The sequence below is a fragment of the Rhinolophus hipposideros genome (assembly GCF_964194185.1).
Source record: "Rhinolophus hipposideros genome assembly, chromosome: 23".
Classification (NCBI taxonomy): Eukaryota; Metazoa; Chordata; class Mammalia; order Chiroptera; family Rhinolophidae; genus Rhinolophus; species Rhinolophus hipposideros.
The window spans coordinates 15,791,024-15,803,404 of record NC_138069.1 but is presented as its reverse complement, the minus strand read 5'-3'; the positions used below and the strand labels follow the sequence as shown (position 1 = coordinate 15,803,404).

General features: G+C 51.1%; 1 protein-coding gene across 2 annotated transcripts; it reads left to right on the top strand.

Moving 5' to 3' along the window:
- The first annotated feature begins 705 nt into the window (after positions 1–705).
- HBEGF (heparin binding EGF like growth factor) lies at positions 706–12,381 on the top strand. 2 transcript variants are annotated; one of them, XM_081035410.1, is made up of 6 exons: positions 706–1,048; positions 1,251–1,424; positions 4,194–4,371; positions 9,519–9,674; positions 10,466–10,556; positions 10,907–12,381. In XM_081035410.1, the coding sequence occupies exons 1-5, from the start codon at positions 1,003–1,005 to the stop codon at positions 10,536–10,538; spliced, it is 627 nt and encodes a 208-aa protein (XP_080891536.1). In that variant the 5' UTR covers positions 706–1,002; the 3' UTR covers positions 10,539–10,556; positions 10,907–12,381. The 2 variants fall into 2 exon arrangements, with proteins under 2 accessions (XP_080891536.1, XP_080891535.1); XM_081035409.1 differs by lacking the exon at positions 10,466–10,556 and having other exon boundaries at positions 721–1,048.

Sequence of the window (12,381 nt, the reverse complement as noted above, 5' to 3'; positions counted from 1 at the left end):
TTTCAGAAGCCTAGGAATTATAATCCATAGTTCAAAAATCCTAATGGATACTAGGTCCTCTGGGGGAAAGATGGGGGGAGCCAGTCCCCAGCTGGAAGAATCCTAACTTCTTCCTTTGCTTTTCCTGGATGGATACCAAGTGCCTGCAACTGCAACTTTGGTTACCCAGGGCTCATGAGACCTCCTGGCATTCATGAGTCTAATTTTTAAATGATAAATAAATGTATTATTATTTACTACTTTCAGTGTTGTTAGTCAAAGAAGCGAGCTTCCTAAACTCATAAGGTGACATGGTGGAGACCCCTGGTTTGGAGCAGGGATGGCCCTAGACCAGGCCTGGGAGAAGGGAAGGAACAAGGGGTGTCCAAGGGCAGAGCTCAGCTCAGCAGTCACAAGGCTGCAGAGCGACGAGGGTTTGGGTAAAGGTAGGAACTGGTCCTCGCCACCTGTCGGTCATCAGTCCTACCCACAGTCAGGCCGCGGCTGCCCAGGCCTGGTCCCAAAAAATGCAGGCACCACCCCTACTCCCGCCCCCTTCCTTGCCGCGCCCGCCGGGTCGGGGGCTACGCTGCAGGCGCCGGGAGCCCGGCGAGCGTCCCAGCGCGGGAGGGGGAGGAGGAGGGGGAGGTGGCGGAGGGGGAGGGGGAGGGGCGGCGCGGGGCGGGGCGGAGCGTCGGCGCCTGCCAGAGCCTTATTCCCGGCCGCGCGCCGGGAACGCTCAGTAGACCGAAGGAGCTGCGCGCGGCACGCGGCTGGCTAACCTAACCGGGGTGCAGGGACTCGGGCGGACGGACGCACGCACGGACGGACCGAGTGAGCAGACAGACACCCAGCGATCGCGAGCTCCGCGCAGGTCCAGCCAGGCTTGCACCCCGAGGCCGGCAGCAGACCGTGCCCGGCGGAATCTCCTGCGCTCCGCCCGCCCCAGCTCCGGTGCCAGCGCCCCGTGGCCGCCGCCTCCAAAGTGATCGCTGCCTCGCCGCCTCCGCCGGGTCCGGGACCATGAAGCTGCTGCCGTCGGTGGTGCTGAAGCTCTTTCTGGCTGCAGGTAAGAGGGCTGCCGACGCCCCCGGAGGTCGGGGGGGGGATGGGGACGCTCTGCTGGGGGTATGGGGAAAGGTCGCTGCAGCTCCCCCGGCGTGAGCCACTTGGTGGGGCCCGTGCTCCCTGGCAGGCGAGCGCCGGCATTGGTTTGTGGCGACCGGGGGTCTGGGCGGGCGGTCTAATGCGGCCTCGCCCCTCACCCGCAGTGCTTTCGGCGTTGGTGACCGGAGAGAGCCTGGAGCGGCTTCGGAGAGGGCTGGCGGCTGGAACCAGCAACCTGGGCTCTCCTACTGAATCTACGGACCAGCTGCTGCCTCCGGGAGGCGGCCGGGGCCGGGAAGTCTTGGACTTGGAAGAGGCCGACCTGGACCTTTTCAGAGGTGGGTGTGGGGACTGCCCATCCTCAGACCCTCGTGGGCGGGTAAAGAATAAGCAGCTCTGAGATTCAGGCTGTTTGGCCACACCTGTGGGTTGAGGGTATTCATGGGGGACTTCCAGGAAAAGGTTCGTGGCCTGGAAAGCATAGTGAGGGATCCTGGAATATGGGTCCCCCTGTCTTTCTTGCTCTTGGGTGTCATATGTCAAGTTACTGCCCTTCTGGGTACTTTGGGGCACATTGAGACTGGCAAGGTATCTCGGGTCTGTACATTCCTTTGGCATAAGCTGGATGGTAGGAACAAGGAATGCTCGGGATGCTTTCCCTAGAGTTTCTGTGTAAAAATGGGCACAAGTCCTAAATCTCACATCAAATGACTATTATATGTAAAATAACAAATGTGGAGATGCGAGGTACATAGTAGATGTGCAGTGTTAGTTTCCTTCATCCACCTGTCTCCAGGTTGGGGAAACAGAGGGGAATGAGGAACTCTTGGTCTCCCCAGGTGAGGCCAGCACCTCCTAGGACGCTATGAATTATGAGCACTGGATCCCTAGGGAGCTGTGTTGAAATGCTCCGTGTCTACAAATCCTGTCCAAAGCCTGGAGTCTTCCTGACCACCTTGAGTCCCTGAGAGAAACTCCAAGGGAGGAAGGGCTGTGGCAGACAGGGCAGAGTCCAGAGCCTCTGACATTGCCTGCTTCCCAGCACCTGCAGCAATTCTTGAGGGTGGAGCAGGGCTGAGCCCTGGAGGCCCGGAATGACTATATTTGGTTTGAAAGACACCCACCTGTTCTAGCCCCACCTACTCTGCAGCCACCCATCTCCCTCCTAACCCAGAACTTCTCTTAGGTGCTGTCTCTGTCTTGTATAAATCAAAGGTCTGCTGCAAAGCTGAGCCTGGGCTCCCCCACCCTTCATCCTCTCACAGTGGCTCTTTGGGGTCAGCTCTGGATTCTCCTGTCCCTCTCCTCCTAGGCTGGGCACAGCTGGGCTGTGACTCACCCTCCACCCACATGGCTGCTCCTCATACCTCTACACACCTGACTCACGGCTCCCTCTGCTTGGCAGGAGCCCAGTTGTCACCTTGTCACTCTCTCCCTCCCCTCTCTGATTGGCTTGGGTTACCTGCCTCAATTTCATCACAGCTCCGGTCACTGGTTCCCTCTGAGCATCTGCCACACCGTGTTAAGGGGTCTGGGTCTGGACTAGAGGAAACTGGGGGCTGTGGAACTACTGGTACCTGTCTCTCTTACCTTCCCTTGGCTTTGCTGGGTCAAGACTATTTTTCAGGTCAGGGTATCCTATAACTTAAAATAAATGTTACCATTTATTAAGTGCCTATTGTATTCTAGGCATTCAACATGTTATTGTAGGTTAATCTTATAGCAACCCTCTGAGATGGGAACTCTTGCTGTCTACTTTTTACCAAGAACCCCAAGGTTTAGAGAGATTAAGGGACTTGCCCAAGATCGCATGGCTGAAATTGGAGCACAGGTCTGCTGACTTCAGAGCCCATTCATTGTCTCATTCCTGACTCAACATTCCAGCTGCTCTAGATTTGTCTGGTGTAGGGGATGGAGGTGTGTGAGGCAGCTTTGTGTGCTGGGAAAGAGCACTGGATATGGAATCCAGAGACTGTATTTCTGATCCCACCGCTGTATGACCTTGGGCAAGTCACTGCCTTTGGGACCTCAAGTTTTCATCTCAAGATGGAAAGCCATGATATTCTTTGAAGTCACTTCCAGCTTGAAGAAGCTAGATCTCCAGTCTAATGTATACTGCCCATCCTCTGCCAGACATGAGGCTACAGCCATGGACAGTTGGCCCCTTTTTCCTAATGGGGCAGGGAAGAGAGACACTGACATCAGACCCCTGGGCTGATGGACATAGCTGAATGTCAGTCCTTGCTGAATGTCTCCATGAGGTGGTTTTTCCCTTTTGAAGTATGGAAAGAATGGGGGAGTCATTGTTCTAGTTCCTTCTTGGATAGTTCCTTACTTTTCATCTTTCTACCCCTTGTACACATTGTACACATCCCATCCTAGACAGGTATAAACAGGACATTTGGGGAAAACGGAAATGGACCTTTGAGAGAAGTGGTGAGCTACAAAGGGCACAGAGCAGGGAAAATGTTTCGCTTGAAGTCAAAAAAGCAAGGCCCTGACCAGGGATGACTTGCTCGCTGTCCCTGAGACTGGCTCTGCCCTGGGCTTATGGTACCCTGGTGCTAATGGGAAGCCCAGAAGAGGCCACCTGGGCATGGGCACTGTTCTTATTTTAGGAGCTTCCTCCCCCACCCCACCCCCCAAAACCCCTTCAAGTACCTTCTCCAGAAGCAATTTTTATCTCTGACACTATTTTCCTGCAAGTGGGTCACTGAGTGCGGCATCAGGAAATGAGGCCAAAATAGAACCAAGTGGGCGTGGGGGAATAGGAGATGGGGATGGACAATGGGGTGGGTGTGAAGTTGGTAGAATTGCCCAATCGGCTGCAGTTACTCAACAGAAACTAGCATTCTTGGAATGAGGTTCTCAAACTGAGCTTGTGAAATGCCTTCCTTGGGACCCCTATTAGCCTCGACTTCTCTACCACTTTCTAGTGATTCTGCCCCGTCTTCCTTCAGCCCCTGGGAGGCACTGAGCCAAAGGGCCTTCCCAGGCCTCTGACTTCAGGTGAGATCAAAGAGTACATCCTGCTTCTAGATGCTGTGCTATTCTGATTCTTTCTGCCAGGAGAGAGAAAGACTTATCAGAGTGCTTTTCTTCTGCAGCTGCTTTCTCTTCCAAACCACAAGCTCTGGCCACACCCAGCAAAGAGGAGCGTGGGAAAAGAAAGAAGAAAGGCAAGGGGTTAGGGAAGAAAAGAGACCCATGTCTTCGGAAATACAAGGACTTCTGCATCCACGGAGAATGCAAATACGTGAAGGAGCTCCGGGCTCCATCCTGCATGTAAGTGTCCCTGCCCCAGTTCTGACTCTCGGCATACTCTTTGTCAGCCACGTGGCTGTTCCTTGTTGTCACTATTCCTTGAATTCATAATTCTACCCAGTTCCTTCTCAACCTCTGGGCGGAAGTTGGGAGGAGGGGAAATATTTTTAGTCAGAGGAAGGGGCTCGCTCCCCCCTGCATAAGATGCAATTTCCTGTGGCGTGGGTCTGTGACATTCTCTCATCCTTGGGGACATTTCCTGCTTGCTCAGAAAGGAGCATGTGGCTAGGAGAGCTAACACCTGAAGGCAGGTCCTTCACTCCTGCCTCACACCTACTTCAGTATGTGGAGTGCAGTTCCTATAGCCTCATTTCCCAAGCTTTGCAGGCAGGTATGAGATGCATTTGGACACATGCTGTGTGCAGGTGTGTGTGTACTTAGACGTGTGCACGTGAATGAGCAAATGTGGGTTGAGTCCTACCCACAAGGCATGGCAGGACTGCACAGAGTGATCATCGTGGGAGTGGGGAGAAACCTTTGCCCCCCTTTCCTTTCCCCCACAAGGGCCAGGAGGTGGGACATGGTGAGTATTGGCCTTTGGCCATGGGGTGGGAGAGAACACTTCCTTTGTGCAAGATTGACAGGAAATGGAACCCAACCCAGCAGGCATCAGCCCCCAGTCATACAGCACCACCCTTCCCTGGGCAGGGGTATGGGTGGAGAGACCGTGGGTTCCCCAGCCGATCTGCTAGGCCAAGCCCAGCAAACGGCTGTCTTGGCAATCCCTCAGGGATGACGGCACTGCCATGCTCTCTGGCAGTCATAATGTCGCCAGTATGCCTGAGGCCAACACCCGCGTCAGGCTGTAAATATCCACTCTCTTCTGCTGGGCACAGGGCCCTATGGGGAGGTAGGTAGGCCCTGTGACCTGGGAGACTCTAGACAGGGCCAGGAGACTATTGGGTGCACACCCCCTCTCAAACTATCAAGAAGACTGGCTGCTTGGCATCTCTTCTCTGGTGATTGGTGCAGATTCCTTGGCTTTTTAAAGCTTCCTTGTTCCATCTGATCTCACATAGCAGAGCTACCCTGTACTTGGCAATTGGCAGACAGACCCATTACGCCCTACCATGTCCACAGTTACTTGTGTGTCCTCTCCTCTAACATCCTTGTCAGGAGCTTGATATTAGAGGGGGTTGTGTAAGAATGACATAGACAGTCCCCACATTACCCTTCCCAAAGTCTTGGGACAGGGCAGGAAATGTTTGTCTTAAATTTATAAAATGGCATCATTAGGACAGGGTGGAGGCAGTGACTCTGAGGGTAGTCAAGATGGATTGAGGCCAGGAATCTATCTGGGCCAAACTGGTTCAGGGCGTTGGTGGATGGACTTCTACTGTTCAACTGAGAAGCCTTGTGAGACTGCTCTCCTGGAGAGCTGGCTCAACCAACCATGTAAGCCCTGAGGTCCCAGATAAGGGTGCCCAGGGCCAAGGTGGTGATAATTATGATGATGCTTCTCTCCTTTGCCTCGGAGCTTCACCGTTTACATTTAATATGACATGAGCCCAACAGGTATGTGTTGAGCACCTACAGGGTGCCAGCCATTCTAGGGGATGGGGAGATGTAGTTCTGGCCTGCAATTCTCAAAAGCCCTCTGCTGGGTAGGCAGGGCTTGCTGTCTGTACTTGGAAGATGAGGAAACTAGAGCCAGGAAGTAGGAAGTGATTTGCCTGAGATCAACTGCTAAATAAGTGGATGGAAACAGGACAGGGACTCAGGTGCCTGACTTCCAGTCCAACATGCTTTTCATGTCCCCAGGCTGCCCTGGGTGTTGGCTTGTATCCTTCTTCCCTGTGTGTCCTCACAGAGTTTGAGCAGGATTTTATATAGGACAGCTGTTAGTCTAGAGGTCTCAAGGCTTTTACTAGCCAAAGAGAATGGCAGTCTGATTTGAAGACTTTCTGTCTGCTTCCTAGGCAGATTTCAAGGGGCTGGATTCTGTGGTGTGGCTGTCTCTTGCCTCCAGCCCTTGGTACTTAGGGCAGAAGGCAGCAAGAAGATACAGAGCTCCTGGTTTGGGGGAATGTGACATCTTGGCACCTACAGCTGGGGCCCTTTGTGGCTCTTCCTTGCCTCCAGACCCAGGAACTGCCACAGGGTGTGTCCAGGCTGCTGTGGTGAGCTTGAGGCTAGCTGGCTTCCTAAACCAGCCCTTGGTAGCCACCATCCACAGGAAAACCCTTTTGTGGCACCAGCCAAAAGTTGCCCTCAAGGAGCAGTTTCCTGGGGCTCCCAACTGGCTGCTGACCCAGAAATTGGCTGCAAAGTTTCCTGTGGCTGGAGGAAACCTGGGGGCAGTTGGCAGAGGGACAGGCCTGGGGGCTCCACTTGCCTCCCTGCCAGATGCTGAGACGGAATGGCGAGCCCCTTCTCTTGGGTTCTGTCTGACCTTGGTGCCCTGCTCTTCAGGTATAGGCAGTACCATCTGGAGTCTGATTATATAGTAACACATACGTGGGACTTGGCCTCTTATTTAGTGCTTTTATCTATATTATTTGATCTTCACAATACTCTAGTGAGATAGGCATTTATTATTCCTGTGTTTTACATGAGAAAACCAAAGCTTGGAAAGTAAAAGTAACTTGCTCAAGATTGCCTGCCTAGAAATAGCAGCAGAACCAGTCTGAACTCATGTATTCTGAGTTCCCTGCACCAAATAGTGGCCCCTCCACCTCCTGGGCTCGGTGAAGAAACCCAGTTTGGAAGACATCTCTGGACCCTAGGGGTTCTTTCTTCTGTTGTAATACAAGTTCTGAAATAGGTCACAAGACAAGGGTAGGAGAGACATGTCCCAGTTTGATGGGTCGCTAGCTCTGGGGTAGACACACGATCTTGCCCCCACCCTGGGATGTTTGGAATGTACTCATCCCTCCTCCTTCCCTGGGGAGCCAGGAGTCAGTTGCAAAGGGAGAGGGAGATGGGTAATATTAGGATGTTTACATTATTATCCTTTTGACTCAGGGTGGGGGTGGAGGGATTATGTAACTGAATTGCCGGACTCTGAGGCCAAGCTTTATTTCTATCATCTGAGTAACTACCTGTGGGCTTTGAATGATGGGCTGGAAGTGAAAAATAGGCTCAAGTTCAGCTTCCCTCTCCCCAGGAGAGCATAGACTCTGAAGTCATCCAGATTGCAGAGTGGCTCTACCACTCACTAGCTGTGTAACCTTGGGCAAATTATCTAAGAAGTTAAGCCTCAGTCTCTTCATCTTTAAAATGGGGATAGTAACTCCTACTTCATAGACATATTTTTAAGATTAAATGAAATGATCCTTGTAAAGCAGTTAGCACAGAGTACTCATAGTAAGCCTTTAATGTTTGCTGTTTATTATTTATTATTCAAGTTAATAATAATAATAATAATAATAGTCAGAGAGCAGGGTCAGACAGCCGCAGGAGCCCATCAACCCATCAGAAATGTGTTTCCTTGGGGTAACCTACACTCTTCAGAGAGGAAAGAATAAGGAACTTGGAATCTGCGAAGACTGGTTTCTAGTCTTAGCCCTGTTGCCTCCTAGTTGTACAACTTTTGGTAAATTAATCTTTCTGACCCTTAATCTTAGTCTTTCAATTTGTAAAATTGGGCTGTCCCTGCCTACCAGGATGTTATGAGTCTCATTTGAGCTCGTAGATAAGAATAGTGTCTCATAAACTATAAACTACTGTGCATGAGTGATTTTCCAGGGGTGCTCCTGAGAGCTTCCTCTATGGCCTGACAGGACGGGGGTCATGGTTTTGCCCACCTGTGCCAATGGGACAGATGCATGGAGAGGCCAGGCAAGAAACTGTGTGCTTTGCTGTGTGTATAGTAGGTCTGACCTACATTTATCCTGTAATGAGGTGGTTCCCCAAAGCACTCAGGAGAAGCTGGAGCAGAAAGGCGTGCTGGGCAGGATGGCTGGGGAAGCCTGGCTCCTCTGCCGCTGCCAGGTCTGGACAGGTTCACTTCCCGGGTGCCTCTCAGCAGGAAGAAGGGATTCCTTTGAGGCACCCTGTACACCACCTGCTTCCCAGAAGGAGGCTGAGCTCAGAAAAGAGGAAGGGCCCCCAGGTTCTCAGTGCCTCCTTCAGTAACCAGTGGCATGGCACCCCCTGGCTGGGCGGTGGGCAGTTACCCGTGTAACTGGGCAGCACACTGAGCTCCAAGTCGGACAGTCCAGCACGCACCTCTGCCTGTTGTGTGCCTGTGGGGAAAACAGCTCTGCCTTGCTGCGTGTCCATGGGGCTCCTACCTACATCAAAGGGTCTCCCAGTGCTCAGAGAAAGGAAGGGACGGAAACGTGCTTGTTCAATTGCAAGTGCTTCCGAGTCTCCCAAAGAGCTTCCAGGAAATGCTTTGTGTTAGAAGAGGCAGTTGCCATCTGATTTATTTCTTGAGTGAAGAGAGCCAGGGAGTTGTTTCTGACATTCTTCCATGCTTTGGCAGGACAGCTGGGCAAGATGTTATCTTGGTTTGTTTGCTCTGTCCCGTGATGAAGGAGGCCCGACAGCCCAGCGTTCAGAGGCCAAAGGCTGAAGTTGAGCTTTCAAGTTGGACCCTATATCCGGGGGAGCTGGGAGTTAAATGAAGGGAACTTGAGAAAAGTGACTCCTGGCAAAGGCACAGGACCTATTAATAGGTTGGGCAGTGGCGGAGAGGGATGGGACGCGGGAAGCATCGATGGGGAAGGCCGGGTTTATTTCTGGGTCGGAGTGTTGAGGGGCCTCACTAGAGTGACTGATACTGAATCTCTTCAGCTCAACCCACCAGCTCTTGTGACTAAGTCCTCTTGACTGAATTAAAAAGAATGTCTTCACACACATGCAATAAATCATCCACATGTGGAACATATCTAGCCAAGACCTGGAAGTCCTCCTTCCCTTTTTCCCTGCCCGGAGCAGGAACCTCAGGCCAGAGAACCAGAGGGAGTGGAGAAGAGGAAACAAGGAGTGAGGGACGAAAGCCACATAGCCCTCAAAGGGGCCTATTGGAGAAGGATAGAGGAAGGCCAGGGACTGATAGTCTGCGGGTGTGAAGAATGGGGTTTGGCTCATGGAGGTGGGCCACTGACGAGTGAGAGGCTGAACCACTAACCTCATCTCTGCTTTGTTCTGTCTTGAACCAGCTGCCATCCGGGGTACCACGGAGAGCGGTGCCATGGGCTGAGCCTCCCAGTGGAAAATCGCTTATCTACATATGACCACACAACCATCCTGGCCGTGGTGGCCGTGGTGCTGTCTTCTGTCTGTCTGCTTGTCATCGTGGGGCTTCTCATGTTTAGGTGAGTGTTGGGGGCCCCTGCAGGCTGTTTCTGCAAATCACTTCCATTCCTCTTCCTCCTCCTGGGTCTTCTCCTTGGTGACCACATGAGCCATCCATCCTGTGCAAATTCTGGGCTTTGAGTCTGATTGACATTCCTGCGGACAGGTTCTACAAGAACCTGGCTTCTCTGCCATGACGTGAGTCCAGGGTCTAGAGCCCAGTGCAAACTTGTCAGGCCATAGCAAGTCCTACTACTCACAGCAGGCCCGGTAACCTACCTCTTCACACAGTCATTTTTCCTGGCACAGTTCTTTTAATGGCAGTAGTGTGTGGTTTGGTAGTCATGGGTGGTGCTATTGGTATATCCGTCCAGTTCTGAGGCATCTGGACCTGAGGCCATGCTTCCAATCCAGATTATGTTCTAGGTTGGGGGAGACCTACCGAGCACTCAGTGTTCGTTTTCATGCAGCACGACTTATTTGTTTTGAGACCTGGACCAAGTTACCTGTCTCCCTGAGGGTTGCAATCTTTCAATAATTGTAATCTCTGTCTACCTACCTGTCATAAGGATGTTGTGAGGATCGTATACATGAGGTAGAAGTTCTTAGCAAATCATAGCCTGCTGTTAGAGACAAGCATCTCTTGGGGCAGTTGGACCTTTGGCCAGAGGGTGTTAGGCTGCCATCACTCTGGGCTTTTCCAAATAGTGGAGGGAGACACCATGGCAGCGTCCTTTAGAAAGGACCGTCTCTGGGACTTGCACCCTGTTGTAGCAAGCAGAGCTTGCTCACAAAACTTAACCTTCCTCAGGTACCATAGGAGAGGAGGTTATGATGTGGAAAATGAAGAGAAAGTGAAGTTGGGCATGACTACTTCCCACTGAGAGAGACCTGAGCTCAAGGTAATGGTCCATCCTTTGTCCCATGGCACCATCACCACCTTTCCTGGATCTGTTCCAAGGCATGCTGAATTCTTCTCTTGACAGAGGGGTTGGCTTGACCTGGGGGCAGGCTACTGTAGAGTCAGGGTCCCATTGCAGAATTGTTTTCAAAAAGGCCATCAGTGCTTCCATTTCCACTTAGGGTGAGAGTTGCAAGAGGGATATCCAAGAGAAACGCCTGAGAGAACAGTTTCTCCTGTCCTTATCCCCTCTTCTTCCACCCCTTCCTACTTCTTAAGGCTGGATGTAGGAGACTCTTAAGATCTCTTAAGACTGGATCCAGCGTTAAAAGTCTTCCTCTTGTGCTTTAGGAATCAGCTGGGGACTGCTACCTCTGAGAAGACACAAGCTAATGACAGACTCTGCAGAGGGGAAGGACTTCACAACTAGCCACGAAGACTCCTTTGTCCCCAGTTGCCATCTAGATTGGGCCTCCCACAATTGCTTTACCAGAGCCTTCAAGTGCCAAACAGAATATGTCCAATGGGATCTGGGTCAGAAGGAAGCAAAAGTGAGGGACCTTTATGCCCTTCTGATTCTCGTCCACCCCAATTAACCCCATAAAGTTTGTTTAAACACTTATCTCCTGGATTCAGATGCCAGTTAAATTCCATATGCTCCAGGATCTTTGACTGAAAAGAAAAAAAAAAGAAGAAGGAAAAGAAGAAGGAGAAGAAGGAGAAGGAGAAGGAGAGGAGGAAGAAGAAAAGATTTGTGGACTGGAAGAAAGTAACCAAGATTGAGAAGCCATGTACTCAAGGAGTCACCAAAGGGATCTGCCATTTGGACCCTCCAGCGCTGGATTTGATGAGCTAACTGTGAAATACCACAAGCCTGAGAACTCTGAGTTTTGGGACTTCTACCCAAATGGAAAAATAACAACTATTTTTGTTTGTTTGTTTGTTTGTAAAATGCCTCTTAAATTATATATTTATTTTATTCTATGTACGTTAATTTATTTAGTTTTTAACTATCTAACAATAATATTTCAAGTGCCTAGACTGTTACTTTGGCAGTTTCCTGGCCCTCCACCCCCATCCTCCTACCACCTGGCTCAGCATCACCCTCCAGCCATCACAGATCTGAGATGGCTCTGTGACCCGTGTGTAGTAATCTACTGTCTGTCCACATTTCCGGAGATCTTCCATGATAAGAGTGCCACAGGGGGCGATCTGTATGGTCAGGATGTAGGAGTTAACTTTCTCAGATCCACTCTATGAGTTGGACTGCAGTCTTGCCTAGGCAATTTTGTCTACTGTTTGTGTTTTTTGAAAGCCCAAGGTGCTGATGTCAATGTGTAACAGATATCGGTGTTTCCCTGTGTCCTTTCCCTGCCAAATCTCAGAAGAGGTTGGGCTTCCATGCTTGCAGCTTTCCGGGCCCCTCACCCCCAGTAGCCCCAGGCCCACAGAGTGGGAACTCATTCTCCCTGTGTCAAGACATTTCTCTTACTCCTGCCATTCTTCTGGTGCTACTCCATGCAAGGGTCAGTGCAGCAGAGGATAATCGAGAGAAGTTATTAGCGAAGAAAAAGGCTGAGGAGGAACAGGAAAACATTGGAGCTGACTGTTCTTGGTAATTGATTACCTATCAATTGCTACAGAGAAGGTTGGAGGTGAGGAGGGCTTTTGTGTAAACCCACCCACCTCTGCAAAACTACGAACATATGCTGACTTGGTCCCTTCTGGAAGTTTCTGGTGCCATTTCTGAACTGTTACAACGTGTATTTTCAAACCTGGTTCATATTTATACTTTGCAATTCAAATAAAGATAACCCTTACTCCAT

What these genes read in the sequence shown, in the direction of transcription:
- HBEGF (XM_081035409.1), top strand. Translation starts at nt 1,003, where the DNA reads ATGAAGCTGCTGCCGTCGGTGGTGCTGAAGCTCTTTCTGGCTGCAG. An exon ending in CGACCTGGACCTTTTCAGAG is followed by an intron (nt 1,425 to 4,193) that starts GTGGGTGTGGGG and finishes TTTCTTCTGCAG; the next exon opens with CTGCTTTCTCTTCCAAACCA. An exon ending in CTCCGGGCTCCATCCTGCAT is followed by an intron (nt 4,372 to 9,518) that starts GTAAGTGTCCCT and finishes GTCTTGAACCAG; the next exon opens with CTGCCATCCGGGGTACCACG.